Source organism: Anolis carolinensis, chromosome 3 (genome assembly GCF_035594765.1).
Source record: "Anolis carolinensis isolate JA03-04 chromosome 3, rAnoCar3.1.pri, whole genome shotgun sequence".
Taxonomy (NCBI): Eukaryota; Metazoa; Chordata; class Lepidosauria; order Squamata; family Dactyloidae; genus Anolis; species Anolis carolinensis.
In genome coordinates, this window is record NC_085843.1 from 235,307,958 (window position 1) to 235,330,653 (window position 22,696).

Below are 22,696 nucleotides of genomic sequence, written 5' to 3' on the forward strand. Positions count from 1 at the left end.
TGTTTTACAGTTTTTACTTCTGTTCCCCTTCATTTTCTATAGGTCTTTCTCATCGCCCAGCTGAGGGGGGGGGGGGGGTGAGAAATTTATAGCCGAAAGTGTATGCTAAGTGTCTGTTAGATAGCTCTAACCCTTTCCTAGCTCTATGGGCCTTGCGGGGGGGGGGCGCTTAAGCCAACACTTTTCCTTTGCGCGTTACGTCATGAGCGTGCGACTGGGCAGAGTCTCCTAGCAACGGAGCGATGCGGCAGCTATGGAACTCACGCTGCAGTTGCTTCTCCTCCTCTTCCTCTCAGTGTCAGGTTTGTCGAAGGCCCAGACGGAGGAGGAAAACGTTACTCTGAACGCCGAGGAAGTAAGCAGTACTTCGAAGCCAGAAGAAAGTAGCAGCACTCTGAAGGCGGAGGACATTAACAGTACTTTGGGGGCGGAGAACAGTACCCTGAAGGCCGAGGAGCCCCCCACAGAAGCGGCGCGCCCCAGCGAGACGCCCGGAGTCCAGAGGGAAGAAGAAAGCCCTGAGTCTCCAGGCGGTGAGAGAGTATGGGATAATCCAGGCATGGGCAACTTTGGCCCTCCAGGCCGCTTAAGCGGCTGAAGTGGAAAAGGAACGGGCCTGAGGCTGTTGGGAATTGTGGGAGTTGAAGCCCAAAACACCTGGAGGGCTCAAGTTTGCCCATACCTGGCATAATTGATGTGCCACCTTTTCAACTGAGAATGAATTTTAACGCAGGTTGCATTTAATGCAGTTTGACACTACTTTAACAGCCATATTTCAATGCTATGGAATCCTGGGAGTTGTAGTTTGGTGAGGCACTAGCACTCTTTGGAAGAGAAGGCGAGAGACACTTTAAATCTACAGATCCTAGGATTCTATGGCATTGGGTCAAAAGTGTCAAACTAAACTCTACATCAGGGCTTCTTGAACTTTTCAACTCAGGAACCCCTTTTCCTGAGATTTGTTTAATGTGACCCCAATTATAGATCTGCAAAATAGGTGTAAAAACCAAACATTTACTGATAACAAACCAGCATTTGCAAAGCTTGCTTAAACAGGCTGATTTTCCTCTTTGTGGAGTACAGCCAATGTGTCTTCTGTGGAGTCCACTGTAAACACTGTATGTTGTTGCTAACTTGCTTAGGCGATCCCTTGCTGTCTGAGTATGATGGCCATCCAAAGGTAGTGTCCTGGCAGTGGATACGTAGGTGACTGTAGAGCCCTGTTCTTGACTCACATGTTCTTCCACCGTGAGGACATTGGTTTCCAAGTGGAAGGCGGTCCTGATCAGAGTTGGCTTGACGCACCTTCCTCTTGGCACATTTCTCCTTTCATCCTATTTAAAGCAACTCAATCAAGAACTGCATATTTGGAGTTGATTGGGGTAAATTGTAGAGGTGATGCAGATATTTGATCTGGATCAGGATCTTGATCTTGTTAACAGCTTGTTTATTTTAATTTTGTAGTGTGGATTGTATGCTCTGTGTGTGTGTATTAAATGTGTTTGTTAAATGTTTTGATATGGCCGATGGGCTAATCAATAAAACATATTGGTCCTTTCACCCTCCATTCATGCCTCTTCAAATTCCACAGCACTGCTGGTCACAGTTGACCTCCAGCTAGAGCGCTCAAGGGCCAGGGCTTCCCAGTTCTCGGTGTCTAGGTGACAGTTTTTAAGGTTAGCTTTACGCCCACCTTTAAATCTCCTTTTCTGTCCACCAACATTCTGTTTTTGAGTTGGGAGTACAGTAACTGCTTTGGGAGATATTTTTTTTTTCGTGTCAGGAGCAACCGGAGTTGCTTCTGGAGTGAGAGAATTGGCCGTCTGCAAGGACGTTGCCCAGGGGACGCCCGGATGTTTTGCTGTTTTTACCATTCTTGTGGGAGGCTTCTCTCATGTCCCTGCATGGAGCTAGAGCTGATAGAGGGAGCTCATCCACACTCTCCCCAGGTGGGATTCGAACCTGGCAGCTTTCAGGTCAGCAACCCAACCTTCAAGTCACTTAGTCCACTACGCCATCTGGGGGCTCTGGGAGATAGTGATCGGGCATTCGGACAATGTGGCCAGTCCAGCGGAGTTGATGTAGGAGCATCGCTTCAGTGCTGGTGGCCTTTGCTTCTTACAGCATGCTGACATTTGTCTGCCTGTCTTCTGAAGAGATTTGCAGGATTTTTCAGAGGCAACGCTGGTGGAATCGTTCCAGGAGCTGAGTATGACATCTGTAGACAGTCCACATTTCACAGGCGTATAACAGGGTTAAGAGGACAATAGTTTCATAAACAAGCACCTTGGTATTCCTACAGATATAAATTGTGTAAATGGGTGGCATTCAAAAACCCTTTACTGCTGCCAGTTTTTCTATGACCCCAACATTGAGCTAAGGGGCCCCATTTGGAGTCGGAACCTACTGTTTTATTAGCAGTACACTAAATAATATGCCTAGAGCTTGAAAATATTTGGGATGATAGTTCGTATAATGGTTTTGAGTTGACATCCAAAAAAGTAACTTTCAAGATGATTCTGGTGATTGTAATGTAGTCCAAAACAGCAACTTTCCCATCAATCATTAATAGGTAGTGGAGCTCCTTTCTCACTTCATGCCCTTGAATGGTAGGAGGCTTGGGACCGTTCCACACAGCCATATAACCCAGAATATCAAGACATAAAATGCCACAATATCTGCTTTGGACTGGGTTATCTGAGTCCACACTGCCATGGATTCCAGTTCAGAGCAGATAATGTGGCATTTTATTCAGCTGTATGGAAGGGGCATTAGATGAACCCTGACTGCCTCATCTTTTTGCTTTTCTGCTTCTTTCCATCTAGACTCACTCTGCCCCTGTGACCTTCATCCAGGCTTCTGTGACCTTAACTGCTGCTGTGATTCAAACTGTGGCTTGCAATGCACCCTGGGGAGTTCCAACTGCCCCTTCTCCTTCTGCCTTCCAGGTAGCACCAGGTAAGATGAACCTAATAGAGACTATCACCTCTATTCAGTGTGTAAGGAAAGGATGTTATGGCAATAAGAATTGACAAGCTATCTAACAAGATTCTTTTCCCCTTTGGGAATCTGTGTGTGCTTCAATTCCAAGTGTCTGATGTATTTTAGGAAAGGAGCTGAAATGCTAACCATTGTATAAAATTTCCGTGTTTGGAAAATATAAAAACCTATATTAAGGAGTCTGGCCAAAGCAATGAAGGGATTGTTTCTGCTCTGTCCTGAAGGCTTCTAAAGGTCAACAAAAAGACAGCCCAAATATGTCTGCCTATTTTGGAGACCTATTATATTTACAGATGCATGGAAAGGTTCCATTTCTTTGAGAGTTTCACTTCACATATGCAGTCCCATCAGTATGTTGACAGACGAGAGTTTTGTCTTGCTTACTTTCTTGCTTGCTTACTGTTAATTGCTTCCTTGCACAGACTTTCCATGTAGAAGATCTCAGATTCAGATCCTGGCATCTTTAGTTAAAATGATCCTAGGTAGCGGGCTCAATAATTGCCAATTAGACTGAACACAGTCATGTGCTAAATAAAACAGTGACTGCTTTCCATACACTGTAGATTTGTTTAGACTGATATTTTCAAGGTAATAACATGTGTGCTTCAAGTCTATGGAATTCTTTAAAGTGGCCTTGAGGCAGATTTACATGATTTCGGTATCCCTGCCTCCTACAAAGTAGAAACAGGAAGAAAAAAGCCTAGCTCTTCAATGGCTTGGAATATTTATTTCATTATTTGTCCAACCTGTTCAGTAAGCCTTGTGTTTCACCATACCCACTGGAAATAATTGTGTGGAATATATTGTTGGTGCAAGTTTTCTCAAATAGAGCTTCTCTGATTTTTTGTATGCTTATGTTTTTTGCTTAGGGCTGTGAGTCAGATATGTTTGGACAAGTCTCTTATTTTCCGAAATAGCACTCCTTACCACACTCAGATCCTCCCTAGTCCTGATGGCTGTACATTGCTCTTCTGTGTACAATTAAATGATTGTAAGTTTGAATTAATATTATGGTTTTCCTTTTTGGTCAAGTTTTTTTTTCTAAAAGCAAATTTAAAGTTTATAATGCACATGTAATTTTTGGCCATTGATGAAGATGTAGTAAATACAATAGAAACTTTATGCAGTTATTTTGTTATGATTAGCCTTGACGTTCTTAAAATACCCCCAGAAGAAGTAGACAATATTAGTTACCGAGGAAAGTTTCAGTTATAATACAGATTATGTCCTGTCACCAAAATGATGGGGGTCTGAGTCATGCAGAGCCAACAGTCTTGTCTCTAGTCAGTGCACAATTTCATTAGTGCAGAGGTAGGCAACTTGGGGCTCTTCCGATGTTTTAGCATAGAGCTCTCATCATACCTAGCTAGTGATTTGAGCTAGAGTTAGCAGATCTAGAGTTACTTAGTCCAAGACTGTGGAAATCAGGGAGAAGTTTACTTGCTTCTACCTGACTACAATGATTTGCTGCTGTCAAGTTTCAATTTGGTAAGCAGTGGGTGCTGTTTGACATCCTATAGATGAAATCTGCACAATTTGGCAGTAGTAAAATAGGCGAAACGCCTTCAGGACACATAGGTTTTTAGCACGTGACTTTCCAAGTAAAGGTATCTTTAATGATTAAACTATTTATTTATTTATTTACAGCATTTATATTCCGCCCTTCTCACCCCGAAGGGGACTCAGGGCGGATCACATTACACATATAGGCAAACATTCAATGCCTTTTAACATAGAACAAAGACAAACAAACATAGGCTCTGAGCGGGCCTCCTGGTCAGAGTGATTCATTGCAATGATTCATTGCATCTGCTCTCCAGCCTGCGCCACAGCCCGAGCCCATTTATTTTGCACATAAACCATATTATTATTATATTTATTTATATCCCGCTTTATCCCCCCAAAGGAGACGCAAAAAAGGTACCTATTAAAAAGATAAGTTTTAATTAATATGAATTGATTACACATATTATGTTAGATTCTGATTTATTATAAAATTACATTAATGTGAAAAATACTTTGCTAAGTAATTAAACATTAAACTGTAAGAAAACCTGGAAAATGCTTTTACCACTTAGCAATCATGTATTATAATGCTAATAATGAATATTTCTAATACTGTGATTAATATTAGAAAATGCATTTCTAGACAACACCGAGTATATAAGCTAATTATTAATACAGTAAATGGTTGTCTTGACTGAATCACATTATCTCGGCCTTAAGTCACACACTCTTCCTCAGAGAAAGGTGCAGACAATTTTTTCTATTGACTGACACTGAGCTATAAAAAATTACAGTTCAGCTGTCTTTAATCTCAACCAGTCATTGCATCTTCCTCATAAGAACCAACCAAAGCAGTATACAGAGTTATGAGTTCTTCAGAGTTCATCATTAAAATACATATTAGAAAACAGAGATAGAGGAGAGATGCAAAACGTATACATAATTCAAAAATTAGGCTGGCTGTTGTAGCCATGAGGTCTCCTTGTAGATTTTCAATATAAAGATCAAGCCTATACTATATGTCCAAAGCTTACACTGTAAATTTGATAGGGAAGAAAAAATGGCTGATTGGAATATCTATTAAAGCAATTGAATTGAAGTTGTTTTATAGCTTGGTGTCAGCCAATATTATTGACAGAAGTTTGTATACCCCTTTCTGTGAAGCAGAGTGTGTGACTCAAGGGTGAAAGAGTGTGACCCAGTCAAGACAACCAATTATTAATTACTAGTTTATGTACCCAGTGTTGTCCAGAACTACATTTCCTAATGCTAATTATTAGACATACTTATTAATAGCAAAGTAACTTTTTCACAGTAATGTGATTTTATAATAAATAAAAATCTTACATTAATAGTAAAGAATGAACTTTTAACAAAGGCAGGGACTTATTGTTTGCTATGAAACCATTTTCATTTCTCACTGGAGGTCATATTGGATGGATTTGCCAAAAAAGAATAAGATGCCAGAAACATTGCGATGCTACTGATGGCTTATTTTTTCTCTCTCCCGTTTGTATTTATAGCAAAACTGAACTACTTACAGAAACCACAACTGGTTACAAAAGAAAACTTCCCAGCACTTTCAGCAGAATATGGAGGGTCATCCTTCATATTACCAGAACAAGTTCAGTCATCTCCTGCTTCCTTTTACCAGGTAAATTGACTCTCAGCTATCCATAAAGGTTTTTTTCTGAGGAAGTTTAGTGGTAAAAGGGCTTCTGTTTGATGGTTTTTGGATGGATGATAGTAAAGTTCAGTTTTTGTTTTCAATTTCATCCTTCTAATTTCTTCTTTTACTATTATGATGAAATCTACCTCATACATTACAGCACAAGCTTATCCAGAGATCCATTCTCTTACAGTAGGATGAAGGAATAAGCAGATAGTATATTGGCATGGTTTTGTGTTTTACATTTTAATGTTTTAATTCATTTCATGCTTCAATTGTGTTCATGTAGTGTACACAATTGTAGGTTGCCTTTAGGGTTATTTAAGGAAAGTGGGGTGTAAACTGAATGAATGAGAGAATGAATTAGAAAAAAAGTTTGGCATCAGTAATGTCACTTTTTCTGATGCCTATAGTCCTCTGTGTGTTGCTGCTTTTAAACTCTTCTTTTTTCATTTCAGGTGGGGGATCCAATTCAGACATACTTTGCTTCATCATCTATGTTGAGTGTGCTCAAACAACCTGTGGGTATAGGAGTCAGCCAGCTTTGTCTAGATGAGAATTCTGCTGGTGAGCATATTGACCTGAACAAAGATTTAACACCATTTATAAATAATTCACAAATTTTGTGTGTACTATGTGCCATTCACTGTTTCCAGTAGCCAAAGAGTTCATTTCTTTCCTCAAAGTGGCCAAAATAAACAAATCCCCCTTTTTTTTCAGTCCTGGACAAGTAAGGTGCTAATGGAAGAAATCTATGAGATATAGGAACAGCCTATATCTAAGCATAATATATCCCATAAATACTATTTTGCACTCAACTTTTGCTAGCCACATTTAAAATCAGGAATGCCTTATATTGTGGAAAAGCTAAAATTATGATTGTGTTTGAGCCCTCTTGGTCTTCTAGAAGTAAATTTTCCATGTCTGCCAGGAGACTGTCATTATTTGGAGGGACTGGGTGGCCAGAGATATGAGACCCTGTGCCAGAGACAGTAGCTGAGTGCCAAAAAGCTAGAACAATAAGAGGCCAAGTTCCCAAAGCAGGTTTTAAAGTGTGAAAAACATGTAGTTTGATTTCAGAAATAAGATGAGTTTAGATAAGATAATCTTTGGTATAGCAACCTGTTTATAGTTATAGTATGAACTCAGCTGAAGCCAGGGTTTTGTAAAACTTAATGGTAAGGATTGGTCTTTGTATCAATTGAAGTGTGTGTTCAGATGACAGGGCCAAATTTTTAGCATAAGCTGTACTTTTGAAGCACAGAGCTTGGATTGCATAGTTTCTGTTTGACAGATAATGTTGATGATGGATCCAGGATGTAAGATTCTGGAGTCTTAACAGATGGAAACCCTCGTGTAGGATGCATCCACATTACACTATTGTGAAGCTTTTGAATTTGTTGTCTTTCTTCTAATGTTGCTTATTTGTTTCTCAGGTTTTCTGGAGAGTAAAAGTACAAACTGTTTACGAATCTTTACTGACCTGTTGAAAAGCTGCACTACTGATCCTGTATTGGATGCAGCTTCATATTACCGTAATTTCACTGTGCTAAAGGTATTATTCTCTGACCTGCAATTCACCCTGCTGTTTCACCATCCTGGTGTAATATTGCATATTGTTACTTCTCCAATTTAAAAATAAGTTTTTATTTCTGAACTGTTTAGATATCCTGTGTTAAAAATTTCCATGTGTTACATGGATGAGAATAGAAAAGTTGGCAATTCCCAAATATTCCCAGTAACAAAGTATTCATTGTATAAAAGATGAAACTGAAAAACTAATATCAAAGGTTTTTTAAAAAGTTCTTAAGCAGATAATAAGGCATCTGTGGTTTCTCTTTTTCAGGTCCCAGTCAACTATACAGTGTTTCAACCTGTACAGGTGAAATAATCTTAGTGGTTGTATTTTTTACTTCAGTTAAAGGAACCCTCCCTTGGAATCACCAGTAACTCTTTGTGAATTCATGAAACAAAACAGTACAGGAAGGGAAACTGCAGTTTCCACATTCATGGATTTTACATTTTAAGTTTTGAATATTTGCAAACTTATACTGCCATGCCTGCCTTCCAAAGTTGGGTTTTCCACTTAGTCATTTACCCAGTACCCCTATCCTCAAGAGATGGTCAGGGGGTATGGGATCCACCCAGCTCAGGAAACATGAGGTTGCCTTGTAAATATTCACAAGGCAGCTCCATCCTCAGTAAGTGGGTGGGACCAAGATATTCTCCCCATGCTTGACTCCTGAAGAGGGGGTCATCTTTACTTAACACCTCTGCAGGTTTCTGGGAAGAAGCACAACTGCCAGTGAAATACAGCAATAAGAATTCTGGCCTTAGGTTGGAAGCAGAATAATTGTGAGAAATACTCAGACATTGTATATAGAACAGACTATGTAGGTTAAAGATATGTTGATCTTTAAAACTGGAAAATTGTTTTATCTCTAGGTTAACATCACTGCACTCTCAGAGCCTCCTTCTCCTTCACTGATTGATGGCATCTGCCACAATGTTGTTACTGAGGTATTTCATACACTTATTACTAGAGTTGGGAAAGGGAACTGAGTCCTATTTAATATTGTTTTGTCTTCTGCTGACCTGTTATGTATGTTTCTAGGTGTCCTATGAGGTGCAGTTCAATGGGATCCTTGGGATTCAAGAGGTTTCTGTTCAGTTCAAAGTGGCTAATATATCTGGGAATCCAAGAGCTACAGTGCAGCAGCACTTCTTTCTGCATTTTTGGGTCAGTGCCTGTTGTTTGCACGCATTCTGAGGAGGAGGGTCGAAATTAGTAGTATGGGACCTGGAATCTTACATTAAACTGGATCCTATTCTATGTAAACGTTCTGTTGGTGTGAGTCTTGATGATATTGATGCCGTGGAAGCAGTGACTACTTCCCTGACATACAGTAGGCTTGTGAGGGTGGTTCTCTCATAATTTTCTACCCTTATGTACTTGGAATACAGAAGTCAATTCAAGCCCATCAGTATCCGTTGACCTATTAGAATTTACTGTTGAGTTAACGACTCAAGATAATTGACAGTTTTTCTAGATCTGATATTTGACTGGAACAGTCCTCAACCTTGTTACACTGGTGAATATGGAGTTGAAGAAAGAAAGGTGATGGTGCTTCGACAATGTAGTTAAGGCAGTGTGGTGTCCTACATTTCTCTTGGTAATTCCATGCTAGCCCATATTTTCTAACTTTTTATGTCCACTTACAGAATAGAAGCCCTTCCACCAGACAGAGAAGTGGGAATCCTGGCTATATTACTGGAGCCCCACTAATAGCACTCTATAATGGCACTGAGCAGTATGTATCCTTCCAGCACTGTGTTTGATCCAGTCTATTCATTATTAGGTGTGGCTCGACATTCCAGATTATTGTTTGTTAGAAAAATATTGGTGTTGTTCTCCTGGAGCACAGTATGGAAAAAAATTCATCAGGACTGAGGAGTTTTTCTAGTTATTTTATGTTCTTGTTGGGCTCCTTGACATGTCTCCTTCCTCAGATAACCATTTTAAAAAATCAAGCTGATGGCCAGTGTTCAGCAACTGAGAGGTATAATGTGCTGTTTGGAGAAAATGTAAGGACAGGTTGCCAACTCAGGTAACTTCCTCCCCTATATATTACCTTGCAACTTCCTGTGCAAACTTCAAAGGAAATTGATCAAATCAAGGATATTTGTTCCATGCTTGACATGCAAACTGCAATGTGTTAAAGGTCTGTTCTTGCTTGTGCTGTCACAGACTGTACCTTCATTGAAGGACTTATTTATAAATGTTCCATAAAGATTACAGTTTAGTCTCTCAAACTCCTGTTCTAAATGGTTGGAATACCTTTAGTTGACAGAAAAGCATCTTCATATTCCTTTGATCACCATTCTTTCAAGGAAAAACAAGTTAAGCTGTAGATTTTTTGTCACTGTATTGATTGATTTCAACTGGCACAGCCATTTAAATATGACAGCTGTCTTGTTCTGCTTTTTTGTATGGAAATGAACATTCCTTTTCAAGAATATGTTCTTTCTTAATTCTAGTGTACCCTTTACACTGGAGGAAGAAACCTGTAGCAATTTGCAGGAGATGTTATATGAAGCCTTTCAAGGGGGACATGGTCCAAGAAGTTTGGCTATCATAGGAAATGCTAACCCAGAGCATCTAGGAGAATGGAACAGTATAATCACCAAAAGATGCAATATGCAGGTAATAAAAAGAGAAATGGAGAAGCAAGGTCCATATTTAGTTTCCCCTTCTAAGCTGCATCACATCACCTGAAGGATGAGCAGACAACATATGCCCAATATGAGATTTTTTTCATTTCATATATACCACTCTGAGCAGTCTCTGCTTTGCCAAAATCTATGGCCCCTTTACAAAACCACACTTAATATCCTTTTGTTTCTTCCTGCCATTGAAAGGGGAATTGTGACTGTAAACGTTTCATATCCTGCATTCCCATACAGTACCAATTGGTTCCTTACATTTTGCTCTTTGCTTGGATATAGATGTTGCAGTTATTCTGGGTATTATCTACTACTGATCTATTAATTACTTTGCTAAATCACAGTCAGCCCTACACTTTTGCAGGTTTCACACTCTCGGTTTTGATTATTTATTAGTTTGTATCACTACCCCTGCCTCCTGAAGTTGGGACTACCACGTGAATCAGACAGTAGTCCCAACTTTGGGAAGCAGTGGTTGCGGTATGAGCTAGCAAACAGTCAGAACTGAGAGTGTGAATTTGCAGATATTGATGGCTGAGTGCAATTAACATGGAACATTCACATGGCAGCCCTATCCTTAGGAGGGTTTTTTTTGGGGGGGCGCTATTTGGAAGGTGGGTGTTGTGTGGGTGGTGATGACTGCCCATTTCACCTGCTCTGTGAATGTTCACAGGGCAGCCTCATCTTTGAGAACTGGATGTGCTGCATGTGTGTTTCATTTGATACTTCCCTTGCCTATGTGAAACAGACACACATATCACACAGGAAGAGGAGGAGAAGGAATAGGGCCTGCACACTGCTTTGTTTATCCTGCAGATTGCAGCTCCTTTTCCTACATACTATGTGCGTGTCTATTTTGCTTGGGAAAAGGAAAGGAGGTGATGGGTGAAATAGGCACACAGGAAGAGGGAAAGGGGTCAAGATCTGTAGGGTAAATGTTGTGGTGGCATGCAGAGCCAGCCCCTCTTCCTCTGCCAGTTCCACATGTCTGTTTCTTCTGATAACTTCCTTCCTTTACTCGGGTTAAACTGACACACGTGTAACACAAAGAGATGGAAAGGAGTCGTGCAGAGGGTAAGTGAAGTGGCCGAATTGCATGAGGCCTACTCCTTTTCTGACCTCTAGGACCATACCTCCCCGCTCTCCCACTGATATTCATGATTTTCCATTTTTGATGATGATGTGTGTGTCCTTAACCCCACAAAAATGGAAGGATGAGTATACTACCTTTCAGAGTTACTTTTATTTCATTTCCCTTTTTCTTTTTAGAATGGACACTGTATGCTTCCTGTTTCTCTGGAGATACAAGTGATATGGGCTCAGGTGGGCCTCCTGTCTAATCCACAAGCTCAAGTATTGGGAGCACGGTATTATTATCACTGTAAGCCTCTTACGGTATGTTACAGATAATAATTTTAGGTTTATTTCCTTTTCAGTTTCATTGAACCACTTTGCACCAGAATTTAACTTTACATATGTAAATTATAACTGGATTCAGGTTTTGTCCATACCCTTTCCTCTTTCATGTGTCATAGGAGGAGACCACTTCCAGTTCAAACTACCCAGACTACTTTGTTGAAGCTCAAGGTGGTTCTGGTTTGGTTAGACTCCTATTGGTTCATACAAGCTAGGTTCCAACTACGGTGATGATGGCTTCTTTGCATAAAATTTAAAGCAACTACAGTTTCCCAAGTATTATGGGAAATTCCTTTTAATGAATTATTTATACCATTATTTTGATGCATATGAGAAGAGTGTGTGAGGTGAAAATCCTTTAGAATTATGTTGTAGATAATGCTAAAATATGTTTTAGTCTTTGAGCATAATCGCTACATTAAAATATTTGTTTATGAGAAATGACAGAGATGATGGCAAATCCTAGCTAAATGCTGATGCTTTAGCAGTATTTTTGTGAAGATTAGCAGGGAGATTAATGGAGAAGTGTGAACTAGACCAGAGGGAATCTGAGGGAAGATGGTGCAAGTGATATATTTGGATGCTGCTCTGTATCTGTGATATATAAATTAATCTGCTGTCCTGGCAAAAAGGACTTCACTTCAAGAGGCTGGCGGTGCAGTGCCGTTTTTGTCACTGTGCCATCAGAAGGGATGTATTCCAACATTCATGAGATAGAACAGGTGACAGAAGAATTTGACATTGATGATTCACACATGTTAGAAGGAAGCTATATAGACTACAACTTCCTTTCCTTTCTCTTTGCTTCCACAAGGTAAAATAGATGAGAACTAGAAAGGAAACCACTTTTCTTTTCCCTTTGTTGTTAATAATAATAATAATAATAAAACTTTATTTATACCCCGCCACCATCTCCCCAACGGGGACTCGGGGCGGCTTACATGGGGCCATGCCCAAGACAATACAATAAACCATAACATAATACAATTAAATAATACATTACATAAAATAAACAGTACAACATAAGATCAAAACAGCAATATAACACGAGCGGGCCGCATGAATACTACATTTAAAAACTAGATTAAAAATTAAAACTCTGGGTGAGAAAGGGATCAGAATAAAACCTCGAGGGACGGGACATCAGATAGTGAACCAGTCTAGAGGATAAATATCGGGGGGGAGTAGCATAGAACATTTACTCTCCGAAAGCACACCGGAAGAGCCATGTTTTTAAATCTTTCCTGAAGGCTAAAAGGGTGGGGGCTTGCCTGATTTCAATGGGCAGCGAGTTCCACAAGCGAGGGGCCACCGCAGAGAAGGCCCTCTCCCTTGTTCCCACAAGGCGAGCCTGAGATATAGGTAGTGGCGACAGGAGGGCCTCCCCCGATGATCGGAGAGGTCGGGCAGGTTTATGATAGGAGATACGGTCACGAAGGTAGGCGGGTCCCAAACCGTTTAGGGCTTTATAAATGATGGTCTGCACCTTGAATTGGGACCGGAAGATGAACGGCAGCCAGTGGAGCTCCTTAAACAGGGGAGTAGATCTCTCCCTGTAACTCGCCCCCGTTATTAGTCTGGCGGCCGAACGTTGGACCAGCTGTAACTTCCGGGCCGTCTTCAAGGGAAGCCCCACGTAGAGCGCATTACAGTAGTCCAGTCTAGAGGTAACTAATGCATGCACCACCGTGGTCAAATCAGACTTCACGAGGTATGGTCGCAGTTGGCGCACAAGTTTGAGTTGTGCAAAAGCCCTCCCGGCCACCGCCGACACCTGCGCTTCAAGCGTCAGCGCTGAATCCAGGAGGACCCCCAAACTGCGGACCTGTGATTTCAGGGGGAGTGCAACCCCGTCCAGCACAGGTTGCCACCCAATACCCCGATCCGACGAGCGACTGACCAGGAGGGCCTCTGTCTTGTCAGGATTGATCCTCAGCTTGTTTCTCCTCATCCAGTCCGCCACAGCGGCCAGGCACTGGTTCAGCACCCGAGGGGCTTCCTTGGAGTCAGGTGGGAACGAGTAGTGGATTTGTGTGTCATCTGCGTAGAGATGGCAACACCCTCCAAAACTCCGGATGACCTCTCCCAGCGGTTTCATGTAGATGTTAAAAAGCATGGGGGATAAAATAGACCCTTGCGGGACCCCACAGGTCAAAGGCCAGGGGTCCGAGCAGGTGTCCCCCAGCTTCACCATCTGGGAACGGCCCTCCAGGAAGGACTGGAGCCACTGCAAAACAGTGCCACCGAGTCCCATCCCGGAGAGCCTCCCCAGAAGGATACCATGGTCGATGGTATCGAAAGCCGCAGAGATGTCCAGGAGAACCAGCAGGGTCACACTCCCCCTGTCCAGTTCCCTGCGGAGGTCATCCACCAAGGCGACCAAAGCCGTCTCAGTGCTGTGCCCAGGCCTGAAGCCAGACTGCGAGCGGTCCAGAAAATCAGTGTCATCGAGGAACTCCTGGAGCTGCGTGGCCACCACCCGCTCCAGAACCTTGCCCAAAAACGGGAGGTTGGAAATTGGTCTGTAGTTGTTACATACAGATGGGTCTAGCGAGGTCTTTTTTAGTAACGGTTTTACCACCGCTTGCTTAAAACAAGATGGAAATGACCCCTGACCCAGGGAGGCATTTATTATAGCCACAAACCAATCCAACAACCCCTCTTTGGCCTGCTTAACCAGCCAAGAGGGACAAGGATCCAGAGCACAAGTGGTCGCCCTCACAGACCCAAGGATCCCCTCCACGTCATCCGGAAGAACAAGCCGGAAAGAATCCCACAAAATTGGACAGACAGGTGCCTTGGTTACCTCCGCTGGAACTACAATTAAGCTGGAGTCCAACTCATGGCGTATCTGAGCAACTTTGCCTGCAAAGTGGCGCGCAAAATCGCTGCACCTAGTTGCCAAGTCATCAGGGAGCCCCTGGGTCTCAGGAGGCCGCAGGAGCTCCCCAACAACTCGGAACAACTCCGATGGCCTGTTGGCCGCAGACGCTATGCGGGCAGTCGTGAAAGCTTTCCTGACTGCTCGCAGAGCCACGGAGTAAGCCTTAATAGCGGCTTTAGCCCGTGCTTGGTCAGACACATCCCGAGATTTCCTCCAGATGCACTCTAGTCCCCTCCTCGCACGCTTCATCACAGCCAGCTCCTCAGTGAACCAAGGAGTCGACATGACTCTACGCAGCGAAAGAGGACGTTCGGGAGCGATCGTGTCAAGTGCCCTTGTCAGCTCACTATTATAGCGATCAGCCAGGACATCGACAGGATCGCCAGTCTCCAGAACAGGAAGATCCCCAAGAGACCTCAGGAGTCCATCCGGATCCATCAGCCTCCTGGGGCGGACCATCTTAATGGGTCCACCACCCCTGCGGAGGTTAGAAGACACGGCGAAACTCAAACAGATCAGATGATGGTCAGACCATGACAATGGAAGAATATTTTGCTCTTCCACTCTGACTGTCCCACCGTCCACAATGAAGACGAGGTCCAGCGTGTGTCCCGCCTGATGTGTGGGCCCAGATATAACTTGAGTCAGCCCCATGGTCGTCATGGCAACCATGAAATCCTGAGCTGCACCTGTCAAAGAGGTCTCGGCATGAATATTAAAGTCCCCCAAAACTATGAGTTGTTGGGAGACCAGGGCCGAATTGGAGACCACTTCTGCTAGCTCGGACAGAGAGACTGCTGGGTCGCGGGATGGACGGTACACCAGCAGAATCCCCAAGCTGTCTCGGGCTCCCACCTTCAGGAAGACACACTCAAACCTCGAAGACTGCGGAACGGCGCATCTGATCAGGGCGATGGACTGCCGAGCAATCACCGCGACTCCTCCTCCCCGCCCCCCAGCCCTGGCCTGCTGATGCACCCCGAAACCTGGTGGGCACAGCTGAGTGAGATTCACACCACCCTGCTCGTCCAACCACGTCTCGGTGATGCATGCCAGATCCGCCCCCTCATCCAGGATCAAATCCTGGATAACAGCTGTTTTACCGTTGACGGATCTGGCGTTCAAAAGCAGGACCTTAAGGCTGGGAGGTCTGTCCTTAAGACTACCACACCTATTCCTCTCCAGGGTCGCAAAAACTCTGTTGCGCTTCTCCCTGGGTCGAAAGTGACCGTTCTTCCTTCTCCCCCAAACCACCTCAATGAGACCCTGCCCGTGGAAACCCTCTCCCCCCTGGGGAGATGACTGATTGAGGTTGCCCATTGAAGGGGATAGTCAGCTGTCCTGAGATAGAAAATCACCAGCAATACTTGGTTGTTTAAAGGAGGGGCCTATCTCCGCTGGTGTAGGAGGAAAGGAGTCATCTAACAGATCATCATCTAGCGTGGGAAGGGGGCTAGGCACTAATGATGTCTGAGAACGGGACTGAGAGGTAACATAGACATGGCCTAAACCTGGGGGATCTTGTCTACCAAGATTCCGCCTGATGTCCAGGGGGCGAATCAATGGGTCTACTAGTTGTTGTTGAAGTAATCCTTGTCTCCCATTGTGAGAAAGGAATATCATTCATGATACAATGAAAATAGCAATAGTTCTGGGAAATTTTGAAATCTGGAGAAGAATAAGTCTATTTGCTTTTTCTCTCTGGAAAAATAGAAAAACTGAAATTATGTTTATTGTTAACCACATAAAATGCTTCATTCAAAACCTATTTAACATACAGAATTGTACGATAATTAGGTATAATTACAACATTTTAAAGTGTAACAAACTTGTTTTTACAGAAGCATAATAGTGAATGCAAATGTCTGCACTTTGTGCTACCCACACACATTTATCTTATTTTTTGCCAGGCAAAATGATGTATATTTTGTCACACTGGTTGGGATCCTGTTAATGACTTGTATGTGTGTAAGCCCCTTTTTTGAATGTGGCATAGAAGGGCCCATTAACACCATCTAAAAACCTGCTGTCAGATCTTGAGAGGGCAGCTACTGCTCTTTCACATCATGGGGATTCAGCTAGTTTGATCTCTTGGAGGAAGGAAGAGGTGGGTATATTCTATTTAAAAACTCACACAAATTCTTTGGACTCCTGCTCATGTTTTATTGACTACCATATTGTATTATGATGAAATAATGAAGTGAGGATATGAAGAATACCAAACAGTTTTTTTTTCATTCTGTGCCCTCTCCCTTAAGGTAATAGTGTGTTGTCATTTTTCTTCCAGTCCCTTGACCTATCTATGAACATGATATCTTTGAAGACTGCAGCTACCTTCACAGATGTTACCAAATGGCCAGAACCAGCACGTGGACAGCCTAGAATTACTTGGAAGCTTCCATTTGATTTCTTCTTCCCCTTTAAAGTAGCATTCAGTGGGGCTGTGAGCAGTTCGGGTAATCTTGCTGGTAGTTTGCTCACCTCCCTAATGTCATACGGACTGCACGTCTCATGAACTAAAGGAAGAGACCTGTAAATGCCAAACTTGTATTATTTGCTGGGAAGTAATATAGCATCCAAACTGTCATTGCCTTGATGAAAGAATGTTGATGAGACAGCCTGCTCTGCTAATGGTGGGTGCTATGTGTCCAATGATAAGATTGCCGTTCAGTCTAAGAACCTCTTTACATGTTAATCTGAACACATGGCCAGTTGAAGAACCAACAGACTATGATAAGATGGGTACATGCACATACCACAGTACACAAAAAAATGGTATTCAGCCTGTGATGGTAAGCTTTAACTGTTATACCATATCATTGGTCATTTTCTATACTGCTTCTATACTTTATACTGACCCTTTGGATAGTGAAAATAAGAGCTGGGATCCAACAGATCTCTCTGTGTTCTTTCTTAGACCCCCCCCCCCCCCCACTTCTCTATAGCACCAGTTATTTGCCTTTATTCTACCGGCCATGGTGTGCTATAGCTTTTAAACCCTCAAATGCCTTTCTAGCTTGAAATATCAACAGATTGTTTTATATCTTCAGTCAAGAAAAATACAACCTAACCATGAACTCCACATATCTTATTTTTCATGAAGAAATATAACAAAATGGAAAGAGTTGTGTAACTTTAAATCTGCTTTCCTTTCTGTCTCCCTTGGAGCAAGCTTGAAATTGATATCACACAACTCTGATTAAAATTATTACCTTATCTTCATAGTGTATCATTAAACCTGATAGAATTCCTCTGTTAACTGATCAATAATCATGCCTGTTTGACTCATTTTTATAGTACCAATTTGCTTTTACACTGCTAGCCAGGGCAGGATACAGTCTTGCCTAGAGGAGTCAACCTAGGACATGAAGATTATTTGCAAGGATCTTCCCATGCAGTCTGAGAGTGCAGCAAAAGCTATTCAGTGCAAACTCTGTTACGTGGCTAGACTTAGCTCACCATCTTGAGGATTATGTATACAATGATAATAAAGCATTTGGTAAAAAACAGTCCTTAATTGTATATATTTTACAAATTATTATCCTGAAATGTTAATGTATTCAGTTCAGTCTATTCAATGCAATTTTCCAGATCGACACCCCAAATAACCCCAGAAATAGGCCTAAAAATGAAAAAAAAATCAATTTTTTTGTTGGGCTGTGTAATACTTCCACTGTTGTATATGCTAAAAAGTTCTCTTAAGCTTTTAGTCTATGGTTTCAATATAACCTTTAATCCTGAAGTAAGCAAGACAGTGACCTCATACACTGTCAACTATAAAATGAGGACACATCAGAAAAAAATAGCCTCAAAGTTCAATTAGGGCTATTAATTTACAGCTTCCCAGTCTGTGTATGCTATCAAAAGAAATATGATAGTGCCTTGGCCCAGTACTTAATTCCTGTCCTCATATTACCTGGGGCTTTGATAAAAAGTGTTGCCAGAATGGTTTTCTGAGGACAACAGGCTACCTGAGGAGGTGTCAAGGAACTACAGAACATATCTATACCACCCTTTCTTCATGAATTTTACTTTTGGGGCTTATTTCATATGAAGACGCAATCTTCATTGTGAAAGCATTTGTTTGTGGAAGACCCATGAAAGCTGTTCCCAAAAGGACATTCAAAATTGCTGCCAAAGGTGCCTCAATAAAGTATGAATATGTGTACAGTTATTAAGTGTCTGCATGGTTGTTTATTAATTTACTTAACTTTTGTGCCTAAACGGAAATATGTTTCATGTTAACAGTGTTGAGGACCTGGTGGCAACAATGCTAATTAAATCAATTTCAATTACACAAAACAACAAAATATAGAAAAGTGGAAGGAGGAGTAAATATTCCTGCAAAGTGTTATACTGGAATCAAAACTTGATTTAGGATGGCTGGAGTAATTGGTATTTACGGAAATTATTGTGCTTTTCTGTCTGTACATATTATAACTTGTTTAAATATTTAATCTAGCCTTTTTATTACAATGCTGTTCAAGACTGCTACTTATGTTTGACTAGATTAATTTAAAATAGGTTATGGCTATAAAATTGACTTTGATGCATTTAATTGTTCAGATATTGTCAGTGCTTTAGGGAGGTGCTGCTTGTGAGATATGCTCCTTTTAAGGACGAGGAGATTTATAGCTGGGAGTGAATAGTATCCCCACATATAGCTACAAAGGGATCTCAAAAGTGCTACAAAATCCTTTTGCATACTGATCCAAACCAACCTGGTTATTTCTTTGAATTCTCCCATATTTAGTCAGGCCCATAAATAAAAAGGGCCTCCTAACAGAGGCCCTCACAAAGCTGTGCAGCAGACTAGAATTAATTCCATTTTCTTAACTCTGTCTAGTCATTTACAGATCTGTTCCTGAAACTGTTAATCGCACTAACCCCAGTTGCTGCACTTTCTTAATAATGTTTTGTAAGAAGGAAATCCAGTTGGATTTATTTCATGCCCTGTTCCAGATACCTTACTATGGGTCATGCTTCCGGGTCATGACTATAGGGCGCAGGTCTTGAATACTGCCTTTAAGGAGCACATGCCTCCTGCATGAATCCTAATTGTAAAGTGCTTTTTGCCTGTTTGGGTTGTAGCTGCACAGAGCATGCCATAACAAAGTCCAGCTTTGTTGACTTTATCTGTTTGAGCATGAGGCCAATTCTTGCATGGATATCTCCAAGGAACAGGCTGTTTCTGACCTGCCCTTTTCCCTTGGATTCTTTAATTCTTTTGTTCTGAAAGTAAAACAGTATTCTAATAAAATCTATAAACCAGAACATTGCATTATCTGCTTAGGATACAGAGCACAAATCCAAATGGTCACCCTGTCTTCTTGCGTGAACAGTAAACTGCATTCCAAACAGTTTCTCCTTAAGAGGGACAGTCCCTTCATTTGTTCTGAAGCAATTTTGTTCCCAGATGTGAGCACAAAGTCCAAGGTTTTAAAAAACTTGAAACTGAATGCTAGATGTGTCCCTCCTCGCTAGCCAGTAGGTGCAACTCCAGATTTTGTTGGTGTATTGAGTATGAAGAAAGGAACAAGAAACAGAACAAAATCTTTAAGCACAACTTTGGTCCATTTGCCTCACAGTTGCAAGACTTTGAAGTAGAAAAAGCAGACCTTTGAGAATACATGGCACCTTTGTGATGCAAATGTGTGATACAGGTCAAGTATATCTTCTCCAAGATACTTGAGATTTAGCTTTGCTTTTTGAGATTTTGAACTATCTGTATTTGCACATACATAATGAGCTATCTTGGGAATGGGACCCGAGTCTAAACATTAACATTGATATTGGGGGGAGACATGGAACAGAACCCTGGTAGATATAACTATAATCATTCAGAACCATTTACACATTGTTACACAAGGAACAGTATATATGGACATGGCTTTTAACTTTTTTGCATTGTTTAATGTATAATTGTGTTTTGTTGTGATCTATATATATTATTGAATGACTGAATGCTACACTTATCAATAATCAGTGAGCAATGAGCAATCTCGATAAAATGGTGAAAAGGAAATCAGAAAACGTTTACTTCTTGGGAGGAGAGCAATGGCCAACCTCGATAAAATAGTGAAGAGCAGAGACATCACATTGGCAACGAAGGTCCGCATAGTTAAAGCAATGATATTCCCTGTAGTAACCTATGGCTGAGAGAGCTGGATCACAAGGAAGGCTGAGCGAAGGATGATAGACGCTTTCGAACTGTGGTGTTGGAGGAAAATTTTGAGAGTGCCTTGGACTGCAAGAAGATCCAACCAGTCCATACTCCAAGAAATAATGCCTGACTGTTCACTGGAGGGAAGGATATTGGGGGCAAAGTACTTTGGCTACATAATGAGAAGACATGAAGGCTTGGAGAAGAGAATGATGCTTGGGAAAACGGAAGGAAAAAGGAAGAGGGGCCGACCAAGGGCAAGATGGTATCCTTGAAGTGACTGGCTTGACCTTGAAGGAGCTTGGGGTGGTGACAGCTGACGGAGCTCTGGCGTGAGCTGGTCCATGAGGTCACGAAGAGTTGGAAGCGACTGAATGAATAAACAACAACACTGTTTTATTTATATATGCAATTTGACAACATTTAATGTTTGCCTTTTTAGGTTTGTTAGCTTCCCTGAGTCCCCATGGGGAGATGGTGTGGGATATAAAGTTTTATTTTATTATTATATTGTTAATATATTATTTGGGGTAAGTGCTTGTTTTGCCAGTTTATTTGACTTATAATTCCTGGAAAGTTTGGGAGCATTTTGTATCAGTCCTAAATTAAATGGTTCTGGCCCAACTTACCTGTCCGAACGTATCTCCCCCTGTGAACCAGCCTGGACGCTAAGATCATCTGGGGAGGCCCTGCTCTCCATCTAACCTCCTTCGCAGGTGCGGTTGGTGAGGACAATGGACAGGGCCTTCTCAGTGGCTGTGGACCCCCTTCCCAGTGAAATTAGATCAGCTCCCTCCCTCCTGTCCTTTAGAAAGAAAGTTAAAATCTGGCTATGGAATCAAGTGGTTGGAGAGTAGTACAGTGCAATAGGCTGCTATGAAGTGATTGTAATATGATTGGAATGGCTCCTGGATTATAATTTCAGGTCTTTGTGTTATGTTTTTAACAGTTTATTTAATATATTGATATGTTATGGTTTTTATGATTTTTAATTGATTTTAATGTATAATGAATATTGTATTTGCATGTTTATGTTTATTGTGGCACTGAATAATTGCCGATTTGGAACCCACTCTGAGTCCCCTTTGGGGTTGAAATAGAGCAGGGTAAATAAATAAAATAAATAAATGGGTCCTTTAGATTAGCATAAGGGAGCCCCCAATGGTGCCACGGGTTAAACCACTGAGCTGCTGAACTTGCTAACCAAAAGGTCAGCGGTTCAAATCCAGGAAGCGGGGTGATCTCCCACTGTTAGCCCCAGCTTCTGCCAACCTAGCAGTTCGAAAACACACAAATGTGAGTAGATCAATAGGTAACGCTCCAGCGGGAAGGTAACGGCGCTCCGTACAGTCATACTGGCCGTATAACCTTGGAGGCATCTATGGACAACACCGGCTCTTCAACTTAGAAATGGGGATGAGCACCAATCTCCGGAGTCGGACATGACTAGACTCAATGTCAAGGGGAAACCTTTACCTTTCACCTTAGATTAGCATAAATCAATAGAATTGTACTGTTTATAATAGGATGGCGACATAGGCAGGCTATCATCCACAGCCTTGAGACCTGTGACCCATGTGCCATCCTACAATATGTCCAAAGGTGCCAAAGGAATACATAGTTTTAATTTTACTTTCTGTTGGAATCCTGGGTGAGGCAGAGAAGCCTAAAGACCCTGTAACACTACAGCTCCCAGGATTCCATAGCACTGAGCCATGGCAATTGAAACAGGATCAAATTGCATCTACACAGGCATGGACAAATTTGGGCCTACCGGCTGTTAGGAATTCTGGGAGTTGGAGGGCCCAAGTTTGCCCATGCCTTCGCTCTGCCA

At 41.9% G+C, this 22,696-nt stretch overlaps 1 protein-coding gene across 1 annotated transcript; it reads left to right on the forward strand.

Moving 5' to 3' along the window:
• Window positions 1–203: 203 nt before the first annotated feature.
• tctn3 (tectonic family member 3) lies at window positions 204–18,873 on the forward strand. The gene is made up of 14 exons (XM_008106496.3): window positions 204–533; window positions 2,826–2,958; window positions 3,870–3,991; window positions 6,030–6,160; window positions 6,634–6,742; window positions 7,612–7,730; window positions 8,022–8,057; window positions 8,621–8,695; window positions 8,790–8,915; window positions 9,398–9,490; window positions 9,686–9,783; window positions 10,214–10,379; window positions 11,669–11,794; window positions 16,987–18,873. The coding sequence occupies exons 1-14, from the start codon at window positions 254–256 to the stop codon at window positions 17,212–17,214; spliced, it is 1,842 nt and encodes a 613-aa protein (XP_008104703.1). The 5' UTR covers window positions 204–253; the 3' UTR covers window positions 17,215–18,873.
• The last annotated feature ends 3,823 nt before the right edge of the window (window positions 18,874–22,696 follow it).

Bases quoted from the DNA above. Each gene is read 5' to 3' on its own strand.
- tctn3 (XM_008106496.3), top strand. From the start codon at position 254: ATGGAACTCACGCTGCAGTTGCTTCTCCTCCTCTTCCTCTCAGTGTCA. The intron at 6,161-6,633 runs GTAAATTGACTC...TTTTCATTTCAG, and splicing joins CTCCTGCTTCCTTTTACCAG to GTGGGGGATCCAATTCAGAC. The intron at 8,696-8,789 runs GTATTTCATACA...GTATGTTTCTAG, and splicing joins GCCACAATGTTGTTACTGAG to GTGTCCTATGAGGTGCAGTT.